The 21,268-nt window shown below is 38.9% G+C and overlaps 1 protein-coding gene across 2 annotated transcripts; it reads left to right on the top strand.

Annotated features, from left to right (window-relative positions):
- The first annotated feature begins 2,929 nt into the window (after positions 1–2,929).
- LOC125195770 (uncharacterized) lies at positions 2,930–18,897 on the top strand. Of its 2 annotated transcripts, none has more exons than XM_048093990.2 (16): positions 2,930–3,273; positions 3,770–8,723; positions 8,844–9,032; positions 9,390–9,504; positions 9,929–10,985; positions 11,622–12,069; positions 12,492–12,545; positions 12,630–15,468; positions 15,560–15,673; positions 16,156–16,286; positions 16,549–16,641; positions 16,752–17,021; positions 17,111–17,464; positions 17,543–17,657; positions 18,006–18,081; positions 18,157–18,897. In XM_048093990.2, the coding sequence occupies exons 1-16, from the start codon at positions 3,032–3,034 to the stop codon at positions 18,254–18,256; spliced, it is 11,151 nt and encodes a 3,716-aa protein (XP_047949947.2). In that variant the 5' UTR covers positions 2,930–3,031; the 3' UTR covers positions 18,257–18,897. The 2 variants fall into 2 exon arrangements, with proteins under 2 accessions (XP_047949947.2, XP_047949946.2); XM_048093989.2 differs by having other exon boundaries at positions 17,540–17,657.
- Positions 18,898–21,268: the final 2,371 nt, after the last annotated feature.

Raw genomic sequence — 21,268 nt, 5'->3', positions numbered from 1 at the left:
AAAGCCGCGATGGATCTGATGTCAAACCAATTATCTCAGATCGCGACATCCCTGAGCGACATGCGAGGGAATGAAGGGGGGATTCCAGCCTCAGTAAAGCCACCAGAAAGGGCAAATATCAGCCAGGTTACCCTGAGATCCGGGAAAGCATATGAAGGACCCAAAAGAAGGTAAATGATGAAATGCCAGTGCCAATGAGCGAGGATGTTATCCACCCGGTCCAGCTAAAAGAAGAAGTTAGAGCAGAGGATGATATCCAAGCCGGTGATTTGGGAGGACCGTTACCTCGGATGGCTAACCCATTTTTCTTAGACCCGGAGCCTGAGGTAGAAACTGAAAAAGAGAAATGAGAGGCGAAAGAGCCCTCTAAGGAAGATCCGACCAACGCAATAAAGAGGATTAAACCTTTTCCCTACCGAGGGGATGCCAAGAAGAAAAAGGACAACCCTGTGGATTTCATGGAGATCTTTGGAAAGCTGGAGATCAATCTCCCGTTCCTGGAGGCTTTGAAATTGCCCCCGTTCAGCAAATTCATTAAAGAGTTCATTGCGGGCAAGGCATAATCCGATGGAAAGATTGTGATCGGGGAGAATGCATCCGCAGTAATCCAGAAGAGGATAATGCCGTCGAAGCAGACTGACCCAGGTATGTTTACCTTACCTATCACTATAGGAGGTGTTGGAGTCGAGCATGCTATGTGTGATCTAGGTGCGTCTATTAATGTGTTACCGCTTTCCATATATAAAAAACTGGTAGGAGCAAGAATGACTGATACGAAAGTGGTGATCCAGTTAGCTGATAGATCATGCATTAGCCCTGAAGGAGTGTTAGAAAATGTGATAGTAAAAGTTCATGATTTTCTATACCCTGCTAATTTCTATGTGATAAAGATGAGTGACAACGAAACTGCTGAGTCTAGTGGCGTTCTTTTAGGAAGACCATTTTTGAGGACCGCTAAGACTATAATCGATGTTTTTGATGGCACCATCTGTTTAGATTACAATGGGGAGAAATTCACTTTTAGCATTGATGAAGCTATGAGGAAACCACTTGACGTGGAAAACCTCCATTTTGTTGATGTCATTAACCCCCTGGTCCAAGAGTTTCTTGAGACCGAACTATTGCAGGAACAGGCTGATGCATCGGAGATGACAGAATCTATAAGGAAAGAAGTTGCAGGATGGTGTGAAACAGTTATTAAGCAAGGGCTATCTGATGAAGAAATCACAAAGGCAATAATGGACTTCTGTGGCGAGGCAGGATCCCCTGGGTCCAAGGGATCAAGTCCAACTGGCCAGTGTGGAAAAGTTGCCAGAGTTGGACGAGCTGGTCAAGAAAGGTATGGAGAAGAATCCGTTGCCCCTGAAGTACCCCCTCCAAAGAAAGAGTTGAAGAACCTTCCTCCGGGTTTGAAGTATGCCTACCTAGGCGAAGGCGAATCCCTGCCTGTCATAATCAACAACCTTCTTGCTGTTAGATCCGTTCAGTGCTATACCACAGCAATGTCATCTTATTTCAGTAAGGCTTAGAAATAATCAGACTGACATTGCAACCTTTCACGATAGGTAGCCAAAGCCTATCTAGGTTGTGAAATTCTTCTTTCTCTTTTGAAAAGCATTGCATAGAATTGATCGTGTTACCTTAAAGTGGACGTCGCCCACAACCGGTCTACTAAGCAAAAGACTTAGGCTTTGTTTACTTTTTATGCATTTAAATGTTTGTAAAACATCTTATAAATGCAAAAGCAAACACAATGTAATAATAATAGTTATTTTATTCGTGAGAGACTACTCGAATAATATTGAATCGGGTTAAAAGTGGATTGTAGAGTTTTACGTATACAAGCAAGATTCTATTTGCGCGAAACTTGCTCGAAACATGCTTTTCAGTATACCAAACCTAACAGTTCAAACATCTTGGTCTGTAGTGCCTTTATGAATGGATCTGCCAAGTTGTTGTTTGACGCAATCTTGACCACTTCTATGTTGTTTGACGCAATCTTGACGCAATCTTGAGGTTTAGAAGAGTTTTCAAGCAAGCTATCTTCATCAAATATTAACTTTTTCGGGTATTTAACTTCTAAATTTTTAGATGGGTAATTAATTTATCTTCAAAAATATTTTCACTCCCACCTCTATTAATTATCACAATAATAAAAAATCTTTGTGTGCGTGAATTAATTTAGGGGTAGAGTGATTAATGTGCAAAACCAAAAGTCTTAGCATTAAAATCAAAGTTTCAAAAATAGTTAATTATTCTCAATATATGCCTTGCTACTTGACCTGATATGAGTTTTAATAAATGTTAAACAATGTATGTGCAAAAAGTTAGTAAAATGTAAATTCTATTTTCTATATATTAGTTCTACAAGATAAATATGAATAAAATGAGTTAGTAGAATGTAAGTTATGTTACAAACAAATAAAAATGAGCTAATTAATAATGAACATACTAAAATAATACCGAAGGATTGGGAATTACATCAAACTACATATTATTAGTTAAATAAAACTAAATATATTATATTATAATTCAAAATGTGATTTTATTCGATTTCAAAAATATGAAATTAGCAGACATAGTAGTATTCCCTCCATCCCACATAATTTGATCCAGTATTTTATTTCGGTCCGTCCTAATAATTTGACCCATTTCACTTTTACCATTTTTGATAGTGGATCCCATGTTCCACTAACTCATTCCTACTCACATTTTAATATAAAACTAATACTTTAAAAGTAGTGTCTACATTTCACCAACTTTTTCAACTCACTTTCTATTACATTTCTTAAACCCGTGGCCGGTCAAATTGTCCCAAATTATGTGGGATGGGGAGTAATTATTTAAGTACTAAAAAAAAGTTGGGCCCAATATTTTTAATGTGGGCCGTAGTAACGAGTAGAATTAATAAGAGAAGGAAAAAGGGAAAAGAAAAAGAAGATCAGGTAAAGTCTCTCGCTCCGGCGCCGCTGCTGTTGATTACACAAGTGAATGAAGCGTACAAGTAGATAGGAGATGCGGTGGAGATATTATGCAAGGCCTCCACCACCAACAGCAGCAACTCGCGGCGCTCCTCACGGCTGCCCTGCCCAAGGACGACTCCACCAAAACCACTCCTACTTCTTCCTCTCCGCCTTCTGAGGAAGACGAATCCTCTCGCCTCGCCGCCATCACTTCTCTTCATCGCGCCCTACTTTACCCCCCAAACTCACTCCTAGTTACGCATTCCGCATCCTTTCTCGCTCAAGGCTTCTCTCAGCTGCTAACCGATAAGTAATCTCTCCCTCTCTCTCTCGATATTTGCTATGTAGAGTTAATTTCCTGGACGGATGTTTTGCGACGGTCAGTTTCTAGGCGAATCATTGCAGTTTGGTTAGTTTATTTATAGCTAGTATCTTATTTCTAGATGAGTTATTAATCATATTGAGAAATGTAAGTAACAATTTGCTAACTTATAAATAAAGCATGGCACTATCTGATTGAAAATTAGCGTGAGGTCTGATGACAATGATAGGGTCAATCGATATATTAAAGATGGAAAAGTTGTGTGTATGCCTGTTGGTACCACTTGATGCTTAGCATATCTGATTTCAGCATTTTGCTATGTGTGATTTCCCATTTTTATGGCAGATTTAAAGATTGATGTAGTCTGAATTAGATGAGTGCGCAATGCTCATCAGTTGTAGTACTAGACCTACTTTGGTTGGCTTAATTTTGCATAATCTTGTAGCTTGTGTTACTGGTTTATTCATTTGGACTTTTCCTGTAGATTGTATTCAGTGCGTCATGCAGCAGCAGCAGCATATGGAGCTTTGTGTTCTGTGTTGAGTTCATTCTTGCTATCCTCAAATGGAAGGCAGCACAATGTTTTACTTGGCAGTTTGATTGATCGTTTTATTGGTTGGTCGTTGCCCTCTCTGAGCAATACAAGCAATGGAACTTCAGAATTAGCTTTGGTGAGCCTTCATGAGTTTCTTAATGTTGGAGAGGGTGGAGCTGTTGAGAGATATGCTTTGCCAATTCTTAAAGCCTGCCAGGAACTTCTTGAGGATGAGAGAACCTCCATGAGTGTACTTCCCAGGATTCTTGGTGTATTAACATTGATTTCATTGAAGTTTATTAGAGTTTTCCAACCTCACTTCATGGACATTGTTGATCTACTTCTTGGGTGGGCAATGGTTCCAGATGTTGTTGAATCCGATAAGCGTGTTATCATGGATAGTTTCTTACAATTCCAGAAACACTGGGTAAATAATATGCAATTTTCTCTGGGATTACTTTCAAAGTTTTTAGGCGATATGGATTTGTTACTCCAGGATGGATGTCCTGGTAGTCCTCAACAATTCAAAAGATTGCTTTCCCTATTATCTTGCTTCTGTACAGTTTTAAAATCCCTGGCATCTGGTTTACTGGAAATTAATTTTCTTGAACAAATAGGTGAACCCCTTTCCCAAATGGTGCCTCTTTTACTTAGATGCTTGTCTATGATTGGAAGAAAATTTGGATGGTCGAAATGGGTTGAAGATTCCTGGAGATGCTTGACATTGTTGGCAGAAATATTGGGTGAAAGGTTTTCTACGTTTTACTCTCTCGCAGTGGATGTATTGTTCCAAAGTTTAGAATTGGAGAATGCAAATCAAGTTCATACCAAAAAGATTTCTTCATTCCAGGTTCATGGTGTTCTGAAAACTAATCTGCAATTGTTGTCACTTCAAAAGCTTGGTCTTACACCATTGTCTGTGCAGAAAACACTACATTTTGATAAACCCATATCTCAGTTCCGTTTACATCCAAATCACCTCGTGACTGGAAGTGCTGCAGCTACATATATCTTCTTGCTTCAGCATAGAAAAAATGATGTTGTTGAGAAAACCATTGATTCTATATTTGAAGAGTTACAGTCATTGAAGAGCAGGCTTGAACTTAATTCATGCAAAGGGGGTGGGCATGAATGGACAGTAGCTTCCAGAAGTTATTCTAAATCTGAATTGGTTGTTTTGATTAAGTTTGACTTGCAAGTACTCTTGAGCTGTGTTTCTGTAGGGGGAGATGATAGTTTCATTAGACAAGCAGAAGCTGATGCTTGGTTAGTTGGCAGAGCAGAAAAGTTGGCATCCTTTTTAATTAATAAGTTTGATCCCTTTAGCTTTCCTATCCAAAGCAGTGTATTGTTACAAGTTACTCTTCTAAGAACATTGGAACGGCTTGCTGCTATTGAGTTCATGGGCAAGTGCTTCACAAGAAAAGAAAATACCTTGATGAGTTCTCATGACACATCATCTGGGACACATGTGGAGGAGGAGAACATTAGAGTTCCATATCCAGCAAGGGTTCTTGGTCATGTGAGAAGGTACTCCAAACTGCTTATAAGAGCTCTTGATAGTTCTTCTCCTTTGGCAGTCAAAGTAGAAGCCCTAAAATGGATGCAAAAATTTTGTGAAAATGTTATTGACATATATAGAAATGCAAAAGCTCCATCTTACCCTTGTCAAGTAGTTTCATCCTGGAAAATTACTGAGGCTTTGCTATTATCAACTCTGGCTGCTGCTTCAGATAGGGAACCAGAAGTCAGATATCTAGTAGCAACAGTTCTTGAGATGCTTATGAGAGCAAAAGTTATCCATCCCATGCACTTCCCTATTCTTGCTGAAGTGATCCTTGAAAAACTTGCTGATCCAGAAAAGGAATTAAAAGATGCTTATCTTAAGTTGCTTTCTCATGTTTTACCTACAACAGTATATGTTTGTGGTCTTTGTGGTTGCGGAGAAGCTAATACAAGCCAGCTTCAACTTACTCTATTGACCAATAGATCTTTTTTGCACTGGAAGCAAGTTTTTGCCTTAAAGCAGCTGCCCCAGCAATTCCACTCGCAGCAACTTGTTTCTATCTTGAGTTATATTTCACAGAGATGGAAAGTACCCCTCTCTTCTTGGATCCAGCGACTCATTCATACTTCCCGGAGCAAAAAGAATCACCAATACATTCAGGCAGAGGAAGTAGAAAATATTGATGCTAGTGGTTTATGGTGGGACATCAAATTTGAAGAAGACATTCTTGAAAAAATTTGTTCTGTTAATCATCTTGCTGGTGCGTGGTGGGCTGTACATGAAGCTGCTAGATTTTGCATTACTACTCGTCTCCGAACTAATCTTGGGGGGCCAACTCAAACTTTTGCTGCCTTGGAGCGTATGCTTCTTGACATTTCTCATTTGTTACAGCTGGAGACATCACAAAATGATGGAGCTTTAAATATAATAGGTTCTTATGCTCATTTATTGCCTATGAGATTGTTACTAGAATTTGTTGAGGCCTTGAAGAAAAATGTATATAATGCATATGAAGGGTCAATGGTCTTACCATCCACCTCACAGACCAGTTCATTGTTTTTCAGAGCTAATAAAAAAGTTTGCGAGGAGTGGTTTTCTCGAATAAGTGAACCGATGATGGATGCTGGAGTTGCAATCCAATGTCATGATGCTACAACTCATTACTGTATGTTACGTTTGCGTGATATCAGCAACATTGTGGCTTCTGCACTGACAGATAAGTCTAGAGTCCAGGTGACTGAAAATCTGCAGACTATTAGAGGGAGATATGCTGGGGATATTTTCAGAACCATTCGGAATTTGGCACTCGCTTTGTGTAAGATGTATGAACCAGAGGCTTTGATTGGGTTACAAAAATGGGCAGCCATGGTATTCTCTCCCTTGTTTGCCGATGAAACCCAAGGTTCTATTGAAAATACCGACTGGAGGCACTTTTCATGGATTACTGGGCTTGTTTATCAGGCAAGGGGCCAGCATGAAAAAGCAGCTGCTCACTTCATTAGTTTGTTACAGACTGAAGAATCAATCACTTCTTTGGATTCTGATGGTGTACAGTATGCCATTGCACGTATAATCGAGAGTTATACAGCTATTTCTGATTGGAAATCTCTTGATTCTTGGCTGCTGGAGCTGCAAAATATTCGTGCTAAGTACGCCGGGAAGAGTTATTCTGGTGCTTTGACTACCACAGGGAATGAATTAAATTCAATTCAAGCCTTAGCTCGTTTTGACGAGGGAGATTTCCAGGCAGCTTGGTCGTACCTTGACCTGACCCCCAAAAGTAGCAACGAACTCACCCTTGATCCCAAGCTGGCTTTGCAAAGAAGTGAGCAGGTGCTTTTGCAAGCAATGCTTCACCACAATGAGAGGAAGGTGGAAAAGGTGCCTAGTGAGTTGCAAAAGGCTAAATTAATGTTGGAAGAGTCGGTTTCTGTTTTGCCACTTGATGGACTGGTGGAGGCAGCACCACTTGTCAATCAGTTGTATTGCATTTCTGCATTCGAGGAAGGTTGTAAACTTGGAGACAGTCAGGGCAAGCACTTTCCATCATTGTTAAGCTCATATATTGAAACCATGCAGTTTCCTTGTAACCAAGTCCACCAGGACTGCAGTTTGTGGCTTAATGTTTTGCGTGTTTGTCAGAACACGCTCTCAAATTCTCTGGTTACTCTTGAATTTTGTAAGAATTTAGTGATTTTAGCACGAAAGCAGGAGAACTTAATGCTAGCTACCCGTCTCATCAGCTATCTCAACGGCCAGGTCTTATCATACTCTAATGAAACTACTCTTGATTATTTCATCTCTTGTCTCGAATATGAAAATATTCTACTCATGCGAGTTGAGGACAAGGTTGAAGATGCATATAAAAGCGTATGGTCTTTTGTGCGCCCTTCCATGCTTTCTTTTACAGCGGCATGCATTTCTCAAGATAATGTTCTGAAGGCCAAGGCATGCCTAAAACTCTCAAACTGGTTGCTAGAAGATCGTATAAATAAAAATTTGGAGGATATTGTTTACGAGATGCAAGAAGACTTTAGCAAGAGCGAACTTTCTTCTCCCAGCAAAGACACACTTGCCTCTTTTGATGGCAATCAAGGTTCTAAATCTCGATTAAATCTTATCATAGATGAACTTGTTGGTACTGCTAGAAAGTCTTCGACACTTCTGTGCCCTATGATGGGAAAGTCTTGGATTTTGTATGCTTCGTGGTGTTATAATCAAGCTAAAACATCAGTCTCCTCTAATGGGGATGCAGCTCTTCGTTCTTGTTCTTTTTCTCCCATCCTTGCTCCTGAAATTCAACCTCATAAGTTTAGTCTGACGGATGAAGAGAAATTGTGTGTTAAAGAAGTAACGCTACAGCTAATTCCAGTAACGTCTTACCAGGAGTTACATGAAGAGAGTGCAGATGGTAAGGTATCTGTTGCTGAAAGCACAGACTATGAGAATGAAAGGACGTCTTTACTGCAGCAAATAATAGATGTTATTGAAACTGCTGCTGGAGTACCTGGGGCAGAGAACTGTTGCAGGGATGACCTATCTGCTGCACTGTCTTCTCAGTTGAAGAAATGCTTTCTAACTTTTAAAGTTGCTGCAGGTATGGAAAAACTAGTACCATTGGTGACTGATTTGGCTAATGTTTGGTGGTCTTTGCGTAGGAGAAGAGTTTCTCTCTTTGGTCAAGCTGCTCAAGCATTTATAAATTATCTTTCATGTTCATCTTTTAAAAGCTCTGATTGCCAATCAACTTGGCATGATGTTGAGATGAAGTATAAGCATGTGAGTTACACTCTGAGGGCTACACTTTATGTACTAGACATTCTGGTCAACTATGGAGTCGAATTGCAAGATAATCTTGAGCCAGCTCTGTCAAAGGTTCCTTTGCTACCATGGCAGGTAATCAATATTTGTGAATTCATGAATAACCATTGAATGTTTTGCAATACTGCCCTGCTGTTCTTTTTTCTTTCCCTATCCATCCCCAACGGAATACTGATCCCATTTTCACGCATGAAGGAAATAGCACCTCAGTTGTTTGCTCAATTAAGTTCTCATCCAGATAAAGTGGTGAGAAAGCAGTTAGAGTCATTGCTTGCCATGTTGGCTAAACATTCTCCATGGTCACTGGTATACCCAACCCTCGTCGATGCAAATTCACCAGAGAAGGGACTTTCTGAGGAGTTGCAGAGGATTCTTGCTTACTTGGTTAGCAAATATTTTACAATATTGTTTGAGCTTGCTTTACCCATTTTAATCTGGTTATAATTTTTTGATAACTTAAATAGTTAACATATGCTGGAGTAAGGATGGCATATAGCTACTTGGTATGCTGTATGAAAGCACATTTTTACCTTCACAGCTATCAGATGTAGCTTGATTATCACATACTCCTGGGGGCAGGAGACAAATTGAATAGAATAAACTCCTATATAGTCACTCCTATTACAATCATTGCAAGTTTATTACGTAATTGGTTTTAGTTATAACCCTACAAGATCATATACAGCATACACTTGATGTTAATAAATTGTACTTGAACCTTGCATGTTATCTTATATGCAGAAAAAGCTTTACCCAAATTTAGTGCATGATGCTCAGCTGATTATAAAAGAGCTTGAAAATGTAACTGTCCTTTGGGAGGAGTTGTGGCTTGGTACACTCCAGGATCTTCATCCAGGTGAAAGTTTTTTCCTCTCTTTGGTGTTGCTACTTTGACTTGATACTTGGTTTGGTTGGTTATCAGTTGTATTATTTACAACATTTTACCGGCTGCTAATAATTGTTGCATAAGATAATGTAGTTTGGTTTTCTGGAAAATTCTAGTATTGGAATGTGTTAAGACACAGATATGGATTAACATTTAGCAATTCTTGATTGAAATCCAGATTTACATGCAATCCATATGGTTGTTATGCACTCCTGCCTCGTCCTACACGGGGGCGAGCCATTGTTGTTGGTTTCAGGAATATGGTATAGATAGGAAGCTATGGCCAACAAATATGTTTTCCCTTACTTGTCAATCTGCTTTAATCTATTGTTATAAGGAACCATATTTTGAGTGTTGTCGTTTTAACTTGCTTTCTTATATTTCCATCTGTTAGATGTGATGAGGCGCATAAGTTTGTTGAAAGAGGAGGCTGCACGAATTGCAGAAAGTACTACTCTCACTCATTGTCAGAAGAATAAAATTAATGCTGCGAAGTACTCAGCTATGATGGCTCCCATTGTTGTGGTATTAGAGCGGCGTTTGATGTCCACTGCTCGAGAACCTCAAACGCCTCATGAAGTTTGGTTTGTTAAGGAGTATCAGGTGCAAATTAGATCAGCTCTCGCAAAATTTAAGATGCCCCCTGCATCTATTGCAGCATTAGGAGAGGTTTGGCGACCATTCGAGGCTGTTGCTACCTCCTTGGCATCTTATCAGAGGAAGTCCTCAATTTCTTTTGGAGAGGTTGCCCCACAGTTGGCATTGCTGTCTTCTACTAACGCTCCAATGCCTGGTCTTGAGAAGCAAATTGTGTTATCTGAATCTGAAGGTCTCTTGGACAGCTTTCACCAGGAAATAATAATGATTGCTTCTTTCTCTGAACAATTAACCATTTTACCAACTAAAACTAAGCCAAAGAAACTCATTATCATGGGTTCTGATGGTTTGAAGTATACATATCTTTTGAAAGGACGAGAAGACCTGCGCCTTGATGCCAGAATTATGCAGCTACTGCAATCTGTAAATGGTTTTCTGCAATCATCATCTGCAACACGTAGGCAGTCACTTGGTGTCCGTTATTACTCTGTAACGCCTATTAGCGGCCGAGCTGGATTGATCCAATGGGTGGATAATGTTGTCAGCATTTATTCTGTTTTTAAATCATGGCAGGAAAGAGCCCAGCTACAACAGCTTTCTGCACCAGGTGCTGGTACAAATGCTGCAGCGCCGCCTCCTCCCGTTCCCCGGCCCAGTGATATGTTTTATGGAAAAATTATGCCAGCACTTAAAGAGAAAGGCATAAGAAGAGTTATATCAAGAAGAGACTGGCCTCATGATGTGAAGCGGAAAGTTCTTATAGATCTTATGAATGAGACTCCTAAGAAGCTTCTGCATCAGGAGCTTTGGTGCTCCAGTGAAGGATTTAAAGCCTTCAGTTCAAAATTAAAAAGGTACTCGTGTCATCTCCAAAATACCTTAATCATGATCTATGTTCAGGATGCACAATTTATGCTTCTTTGGTGCTTTTTATATCTTATTTTCTTCATGGATTTCTATGTTACAATGATGCCTAGCAGCACTTCATTTTCTACATTCATTGTGTTGATTAATATTCTCTTCAGTCGCTCTAACTTTTGCTGCATGATAACTTGGAGTGTATTGGGAAATTAAGATAATACTTGGTGGCACTATATGCGCTGTCTATGTCCAGATCATAACATGTGAGTTGGCTGTTGATGCAGAAATATTTAGTTGTTCTCTATACCATCTTATTTTGTAATGACAACAGTGGGGATTTCAGAATACAATCTATGACCACTACTCCACAGTAAATTTAGGTCGAGTGAAGAGAGAAAGTTGCACCAATTGATGGCATATTTTTGAATAAAAAACAACCCTTAGGATCAGTTAATATGATTATTTTTACTTGATCAGAGGGTTCCTGTCGTGCCTTTGAGTTTTGACTTAACTGTTACACTAGGCTGCTTCTGGACATGTTAAGCTGTGGTATAGGTGAAATATTGCATTTCTCTAATTTGGTTGAATGCTATGTATTAATTCACTGCAGTGCTTTGGTCCCTTTGCAGGTTTTCTGGAAGTGTAGCAGCAATGAGTATTGTAGGCCACATTCTTGGCCTCGGTGATAGACACTTGGATAACATCCTTATAGACTTTTCAACTGGGGATATTTTGCATATTGATTATAACGTATGCTTTGACAAGGGGCAAAGGTTAAAGATCCCTGAAATTGTTCCGTTCCGCCTTACTCAGACAATTGAAGCAGCATTAGGTCTAACTGGCATTGAAGGCTCTTTCAGGGCGAATTGTGAAGCTATTTTAGGTGTTTTAAGGAAGAATAAGGATATAATATTGATGCTGTTAGATGTTTTTGTGTGGGATCCACTTGTGGAGTGGACACGTGCAAATTTTCATGATGATGCAGCTGTTGTTGGTGAGGAGAGGAAAGGCATGGAGCTTGCCGTAAGCTTAAGCCTATTTGCATCACGTGTCCAGGAAATCCATGTTCCTTTACAGGTATTAATATAACAAACATTCGTGTTCAACTTAGGTCTTCCTCATAACAACACATGGTACTTGATGTTAACTTCGTTTGACTTTTTTTTTTTTACGTATGATTGATTCAGCGTCAAGATTTTGTTATCACTGTGATTATTTCTATTTTTCCAAATAAATACTTCAGCTCGGAGGTTTTCTTTGTGTTTCTTTTGTAAAGAAAATTTTATAGTTGCTTTCTTTGTCCACATGCTCACGTTCTCTTGACTGTACTGAGTTACAGGCTTGTTTGTTGCAACTGGAAACTTGCATTTAAAAATTTTAGATAATGTTTCCTATGATTATAGTGTCTTGATATCATCTACTCCAAACCTGCTTGTTTAACACACAACTACCTGTCATATTATAAATTCAAGTGACTTGCTATTTTTAAATTATTACAGGAACATCATGATCTTTTAGTTTCTACCTTACCAGCAATTGAATCAGCCATTGAGGTTTGTGAATTGATGTAATGTTGTTTTATCTCCATGCTTGTAAAACTGAATATAATTTCTCTGACCTTTATATATCTCATGTAGAGGTTTGCCAGCATTTTGAACCATTATGAGATGGTATCTAGTGATTTCTATCAAGCTGACCAAGAACGATCAAAACTTATTCAATATGAGTCATCCGCAAAGTCACTTGTTGCTGAAGCAACCAGCAATTCAGAAAAAAACCGTGCCTTGTTTGAATTACAGGTTCAACAGTTAAGTCAGGAACAGACCATGGTAATGGAGATAGGCCGAGAGGCAGGAACCTGGATTGAGCAGCATGGAAGGATTCTTGATGCTTTAAGAAGCAGTTCAATTCCAGAGATCAACGCTGGCATAAAGCTGACTGGTTCAAATGAAGTTTTATCTCTTGCGGCTGCCGTTACAGTTGCTGGAGTTCCATTGACTGTAGTTCCTGAACCCACACAAATTCAGTGCCATGATATCGATAGGGAAGTTTCTAAGTTAGTGGGTGAGTTGGATGATGGTCTTTCTTCTGCAGTTGCTACACTCCAAATGTATTCATTAGTTTTGCAGCGAATCCTTCCACTGAACTACCTTACATCCAGCCCAGTGCACGGCTGGGCGCAAGTTTTGCTTTCTTTAAACAATTTGTCATCTGATATTACATCATTTGCTCGAAGGCAGGGTGCTGAACTTGTCAATGACAGACTCACTGATAGGTTTGACTCTACTAAAAGCAATTATGAGGAGCTGTGCGTCAGGGCAGCCAGGTATGCTGCAGATATTGAGAGGTTGGAAGAAGAATGCGCTGGACTTGTGAATTCCATTGGTCCTGAAACTGAATCAAAGGCTAAGGAACGTCTTTTATCTTCCCTGATAAACTATATGCAGCACGCTGGTCTCAAGAGAAAACAAGAGTCCTCATTTTCTGAGCCATCCATACATAAAGGAACATCTAACATCTCATTTCATTGGGACAATGATGAGAAGAAAGAAAGTTGTCTGAATGTTTTAGATGCAGCAATTATAAGTCTGTTGTCTAATGTTAAGCACAGGATGCAACACAGCCTGGATAATTATGGAGGGGATAGCAGTACAAACCGTAGCTCACTGTCTGATCTTGGATCTTTTTTCTGTAAGTTACAAGAGCAAGTAGAAAACTGTGTACTTGTAACAGAGTTTATTAATGAGCTGAAATACCTTGTTGGACTAGATATCCTGGGCACTGAGGTTGATCCTGATAGTTTGAAAGGGAGCTGGACTTCTGTTTTTAAAACCAGTATTCTGCTTTGCAAAAACCTTCTTGGGAACACGATTGAAGCAGTTGTACCCAGTGTGATACAATCTGCTATTTCTTTAAAGCGCGATGTTATGGACATATTTGGATCAGTCTCCCAGATTCGGGGATCTGTAGATACAGCTCTTGATCAGCTTATCCAGGTTGAGCTCGAGAGAGTATCCCTGATTGAACTAGAGTCCAACTACTTTGTGAAGGTAGGTCTCATTACTGAGCAACAGTTGGCTCTTGAGGAAGCTGCTGTAAAGGGCAGGGACCATTTATCCTGGGAAGAGGCTGAGGAGCTTGCATCTCAAGAAGAAGCTTGCAGAGTGCAGCTGGACAAACTTCATCAGACATGGAACCATAAAGATCTGCGGACTTCATCTCTAATGAAGAAAGAAGCAAATGTTAATGGCGCTGTGCTTGATTCAGAACTTCGCTTACAATCTCTTCTTACTGCTGAACCAGGAAATGAACCACATGTCTTAAGAATGAAAGCACTTCTGGCAGCCATACTTGAGCCTTTCTCTGAGCTGGAATCTGTTGATCAAGAATTGATGTCTTCAATTGGGCCTGTTCCACATAGCTCAAATAGAATACCGTATCTCTTGGACTCCATAAATTCAGGATGCTCAGTATCTGAATATATATGGAAGTTGCCTGGTTCACTGCAGGGTCATGCCTTCTTTATTTGGAAAGTTTATATGGTGGATCTTCTTCTTGATTCTTGCATGCAAGCTATGGCTGCATCTTTTGATCAGAATTTAGGATTTGATCAACTTGTTGATGTAGTAAAGAAAAAGCTCAGGATACAATTTCAGGAGCATATTACCAAATATTTGAAAGATAGAGTGGCTCCAATCTTTTTGAAAATATTAGACAGACAGATTGAAATTATGAGGCAAAGGAGCGAGTCAGTTAAGGATATGGAGAAAGATACAATTCAAATGGATTATGATGCTGCTAGAAGTGTGCAGCTAATTCTGGAGGAGTACTGCAATGCACATGAAACTCTTAAAGCAGCTACATCAGCAGCCTCTAGCATGAAGAGGCAGGCTGAAGAACTTAAAGATGCACTTCTGAAGACCAGCTTGGAAGTATCTCAGATGGAGTGGATGCATAACATCAACTCAAGACCCTCAGAAATTACCAGGCTAATTTCTCATAAGATTTTCGCTGGGGATAACTTATTATCTGTTATACTGAACACTAATAGGGCAAGATTGCTGGAAAGTATGAGATCATCAGTTTCCACTATAGCTAGGTCACTAGAATCCCTACAATGTTGTGAAGGAACTTCTGTCACAGCTGAAGGGCAGCTTGAGAGGGCAATGAGCTGGGCTTGTGGGGGTCCAAATCCTGGTTCTGCTGGAAATGTTCTGGCTAGAAATGCTGGAATACCACCAGAATTCCATGACCATTTGCTTAAACGGAGGAAATTTTTGCAGGAAGCTTCAAAAAATGCATCGGATATAATGCAAGTTTGCATCTCAATTCTAGAGTTTGAGGCTTCTAGGGATGGCATGTATAGGATTATGAGTGAAAGTTCCTCATTGAGGACTGGAGCAGATGTTGGAAATTGGCAACAATCTTGTTTAAGTGCTGTAACAAAATTGGATGTTGCCTACCATTCCTTTACACGTTAGCTTCAACTCAATTGTCATTCAATTGCACTACAGTTCATAGAGGAGGCTCCTCCCAGGATTCATAGTTTTTCTTATTTCTTATTCAGGGGCTGAGAAGGAATGGATGCTTGCACAAAGCAATATGGAAGCAGCTTCAAGTGGTTTAATTTCTGTAACTAATGAACTTACAATTGCTTCACAGAAATCCAAGTCTGCTTCAGGTGACATGTCTTTCCAGTAAATATAATTTTAGATGCAACCTACTCGGTTTTGACACTGGTCTTGACAAATTGTTCTGCCTTAACTAACTTTTATTCTTTCACTTTACATAGGAAATATCTAAACATTGATGAAAAACCTGACTTCTGGCCTTCTGGGGTTCCAATCTAATGTTAAAAACCATGAATGTTGTGCATGTGTGTGTTGGAATTTTTTCATTTTGATATCAGTATTGAGTTGTCCTAGTTTCTCCTATATTAATAACTGTTATCAACTCTATTAACCAAATTACATGATTTGGATTCTTATCTTCTAAAACAATTGAAAAAACTATTCAAGGGTTCAACCTTGATTCTTGGAGCATTTGATAATCATTTCAAGTGTGTGATATTGGTGAAGAGTCTCTGATTGTTTGGTTTGGAAGCACTGCATGGAGCTCTAGTTTTTTTCGCCTGTCAGAGTATTCACTTGCCATATTTTGCAGGTGATTTACAGAACACTCTTATCGCAATGAGGGATTCTGCCTGCGAAGCTGGTGTGGCATTATCTTCATATGTGGCCATTGTTGGAGGCCATAGTGCTCTGACTTCTGAATGTGGTTCTATGCTGGAAGAGGTAAGTAGCATATTGGAAAATATTATAAATGAATTGAGAGTTATCTGATGTGTTAATGCATAATCAGAAAATCATAAATATAAGTGCAAGTCTGGGCAATTGACTGAAATGTTACACCATAGAACTTTCATATGAATCATGGTCAACTTTGGTGACTCAATAATCTCAATTACGTACATTGATGGAAAATCCACATATAGAATACACTCACGGATACAAATATTTGGTATAGATTCTTAACTGACTTCTGCATATGCTGCAGGTCTTGGCTATAACCGAAGGTCTGCAGGATGTTCACATTTTGGGGAAAGAGGCTGCTGCATTACACTCTTCACTTATGAATGATCTTTCAAAGGTTTGCTTTTAGGCTCGAATTTCTTGTTCATTTGATTCTTTGTCCTGATCTTGGATAGGAAAATGAAGAAAGTGCCGTATTTAACCACACTTGCTTTGGAACTTTAATAGGCTAATGCAGTCCTTATTCCGCTTGAGTCTCTGCTGTCAAAAGATGTTTCTGCTATGACTGATGCTATGGCTCAGGAGAAAGAGAATAAGTTGGAGATAGCTCCTATTCATGGACAAGCTATATTCCAATCTTATCATAATAGACTCAAGGAGGCTTTACAAGTTATTAAGCCTTTGGTACCGCCTCTTACATTTTCTGTTAAGGGGCTTTACTCTGTTTTGACCAGGCTAGCAAGGGCTGCAGGTCTTCATGCTGGCAATCTTCATAAAGTAATGAAATGAATATAGTTCCTAAATCTACGTGATTTAGTAGTGCTAATATGTAATGATTCTAGCCAATTTGATATATTTTTTTCTAGGCTCTTGAAGGTGTAGGAGAAAGTCTTCAAGTAAGATCACAGGACATTAATCCACCGGGGGAAGATGCTGCACATCCTGGTTCTGAGTACGATACCGAGGAGACGGATATGTTCGTCAGATCTGATGGAGATAATGATGAAGCTTCTGCTGGTATGAATGAACTTGCTTTGCCAGATAGTGAGTGGATATCTCCACCTGTAAGCATCAAAAGTGGACATGCAGAATCAGGTGCTACTTCGGCTGAGGCAGGTCTTGTGGATAGCTTCAGTCATCTTGATGTGACTGAGCCGATTTCAGGTGCTGCTGAAGTTTTGGAATCACTTGATGGAAAAACAGATTCCAACAACAATCAGGTTTTTTATGTCTGTGCTCTCTGTTATGTCATTGTGTGATATATTTAGCAGGGCCTAAAGACATTTCTTTCTTAGCAGGAAAGTTCTTCTGTGAAATATGAACATTCTATATTAGATGAAGACAAGGAGGTTGACGAGGAACTGCAGAAAACTTCCTCCAACCACATAGAGACTGTTGATCGATCACACATGGGTAAACAATAGTGGAACTTGAGTTGTTATGTTGTACTCCCTCCGTACCACTCAAGATGTCCACATTCTTGAGTGATACGGGATTTTAGGAGTTGTTAGATGTAGTAAGTAGAGAGAAAAAAGTAATTGGATACTATTTTAATGAGGATAGGAGAGAGGGATTTATTTCTAAATCTAGAAAGTTGAGTGGGACAAACTAAAAAGGAAATGTAGACATCTTGAGTGGGACGGAGGGAGAACTTATTATGTGAAATATCAGTAGAGAATAGTGAAGACTGTAATTTGTCTGTAAATCTTAATTTTTGTTATATGCTTGAACATCCTCTAAAATGGGAGTTTCATGCTGCAGGGAAAAATGCTTATGCGATGTCAGTCTTAAGGCGAGTAGAGATGAAAATTGATGGCCTAGATATTTCTGATAACAGGTATCTGCTTCCCTCATAATAAATGGTATAATATGCATGAATTTTGACACGGGATGTTTTTCGTGGATATCTCAGAGAAATCAGCATTCCGGAGCAAGTAGATTTTCTTCTGAGGCAAGCAACAAATGTTGATAACCTTTGTAATATGTACGAAGGTTGGACGCCTTGGATCTGAGCTTCGAGAGGCTATTCATCAGCAGGCAGGAAGCACAAAGTTTTCCCTTGGAAATATACGTCCATGAGAAAGATTTTGTTCCAAATCGAGGATACAACAAGAAGATGCAAGTATATTTCCTAGGATAAATGCAGCAGCTCTCTTGAAAGAAACTCAGCACAATTTCAGTGAGAGAAAGAGAGAGCCTTTCCATTGTGGCCATGTGAATGCTCTCTGCCATCCTGAAGACAGAACTTCTGGGATTGTGCTTCTTGCGATCCGCAGATGCAGCGTCAAGATCGCGAACGTCAAGTGCCATGGTGGCGTATGTGTCAAAGGTGGGATCCCCCTCTGGATCTTGATTCAAATTTGAAGGGTTCCACCTGCACTTCGGAAACGAAGGGGTCAGTCAGAGGCGGCTCGGTTCAACATTTCAACTCCCTCTCTAAATCATATGATCCAACTATATATGTAATCTTAAAGGACTCTTAGTTGTTGTGTTTAGAACTCAGAGCTCATCATCATTTCACTTGAGAAGTGTGATATTGAATTGTCCCAAAAAATCTTCACTACTGATTTAACTCTTCAAGCACTCTTTAAACAAGCCCCAAATAAATACTCCCTTGGTCTGTCATTAAACATCCAATTTTTTCTTTTTCGTCCGTCTGCCAATAAATGTTCCACTTTACTTGTACTATATTTGATAAGTGGACTCAATGTACTCATATTTTATTATAAAATCAATATATAAAAATAGGTTTCACATTCTATTAACATTTTCTTCTACTTTATTTTATAAAGTCAAACAATTTCTTAAAATCCATGCGGATCAGATATGAGACATTTAATCATGGACGGTGGGAGTACATATTTTTGCTTCGAGTACCCCATCAATTCATCGCCATATGTGACAAAAATTGATTCCCAGCAAATTCGTCTAGTCAATTGGACCACAACGAATGAATGGAAGCAATCCTCCCTCACCAATAATTTGGATCTTATATTGCAAAAGCATGATTCGTTTTGCATATTCCATTGAATCCCATAGATTCACGCATACCACAAAGAGCATGTTTATGTCTATGTACATGCTTTGATAGAATATTCGAGGAACATACACATATATCCGCGTGTTAAGAGCCTCCACGCATTGATTTTTCTTGCTACACAACAAAAGGTGCAATTGGTGCTTGTTTGTGTGTGGTGAGCTTCAACCTTCATGAGCTTTTCCTATAAATACAATCCATCAAGAAGAGAAAAATAAGAGTAAAGCAAAAGAAAATCTTTTTTTAGTACTAAAAGAAATGGGAGCTGCAGGTGAAGTTTGCAATTGCATGAGAGAATCTAGGAGAGGAATGGTGAGAGCAAAAACCCCATTCTTATCAAGTTTTAGGAAAAGCGATGAGAAAAGCCAAGAACCAAAACATGGCTCTCCTTCTTCATCACCAGCGAGAACAGACGATTCTATGCCGGAAACAATCGTTTTCTTGCTCCTTGACCGGTTTGCCCCCACTTGAGTTCAATGTGTAGCTCGAAATGTAGTAGCATGAATATTTGTTGAGAATGTTTTCTTCATGTATTGAATTGTACTCTATTGAATGAAAAAAAATTCATTTACTTGGAAATATAGTTCGGTTACAATTACTATGCTCTTGCAACATTTGAGCAAAAATACTTGAATGCATATTTACATTTGATCCTTTGGATTGAATCAAAAATCTCAGTGGAATATAGCCTCTAAGTTACCTGCCATCATGATTTTCAAACATAGCCAACTGGAGAAATTTTCCAGCTTTGGAATGAACAAATAAGCGTTTTTCGCATCAACACGCTCAAATTCGGAAGACAACAAAAGGATTTGGTTATACAAAATACATCTAATTAGGATACTTTAATGAATAAATATTCTCCAAAGTGTAGGATGTTAACATGTGAATGATAGTGAGTGATATGAATCAAATATTCCCACCTGGGCCGGCCGGCGGGGTAAAGGTGGAGGCAGTCCAGAGATCACACTCGGGTCGGGTATGCACAATTCCACCGGGGCTGAGTGGAGAGTAGGAGAAAGGAAGAGAGTAAAAGAAGAAAGTAAGGGAAGGAGATTTGACGTTGAATTGCTCAACCGAAGAAGATTTGCTACCATCTACACATCAATACCATGAGCTCTATGGTTCTTCTTTGTTGTGTTGGATGTGTAACTAAAAGTCTTACGTTGCTTTTTGTGAAATATTTGAATAATTTATGGATTCCATGGTTTAATGTTAATCTATGATCTTCATCTACTAAGCCTTCAATTTTGAATTATAATTCCGGCCAATTTTCCCATTCAATCATCTCTTTTAGCCGAAGTCTCATTAACTTGGTTATTAGGAGGAAACTTAGATAATGAATTCAAGATTTGTATGATATTCACAATATGATTCTTGGATAAGTTTATTTATATTTGTAGGAATACTAAACCGATAATGTAGACGAATTAATGTACATTAGTAATTAGAAATTGGATTAGAACTTACTATGTGCATGTATAACTATATATGTATAAGTAATAATCTAATGGCAGGGCCATAATCTTAGTCTTCAACAAGGTTAAATTCAACTTTATTTGAAAATGTTCATTGCAAGTCTTTCAAACGATATTATTCTAACTATCATTAGGTTGATCTTTAAACTGCAGATTAATTTATTCGTTAAATTGAATTACATTTGTACAATGTTTTAAGAACTGGAGTGGTGAACGAACCAGAGAAGATACTGGTTCATGGTTCAACTGGTCCAACCAGTTTAATCATTGGTCGAACCGTTATACTATTTTAAATACATATAACTAAATATAAAATATAGAATATTAAATTTGTCAATTTTTGGGAACATAGGGAGTATATCGTTGAAGAATTTTACATGCATTTTATAAATTTCAACATCCTAGAACACGAATTGCATGCCAAATCAAATCATTTAGGATAAATACTAAACATATTTGCTAAATGCTAGTGGGATAGTAATTTTTATGTTAGCTTCTTCAAGGATTAG

This window comes from Salvia hispanica, chromosome 4 (genome assembly GCF_029641045.1).
Source record: "Salvia hispanica isolate PSC_SH4W2 chromosome 4, Shi_PSC_v1, whole genome shotgun sequence".
In the NCBI taxonomy this organism is placed as follows: Eukaryota; Viridiplantae; Streptophyta; class Magnoliopsida; order Lamiales; family Lamiaceae; genus Salvia; species Salvia hispanica.
The sequence above is the reverse complement of the archived record's forward strand: the minus strand, read 5'-3'. Positions and strand labels throughout refer to the sequence as shown.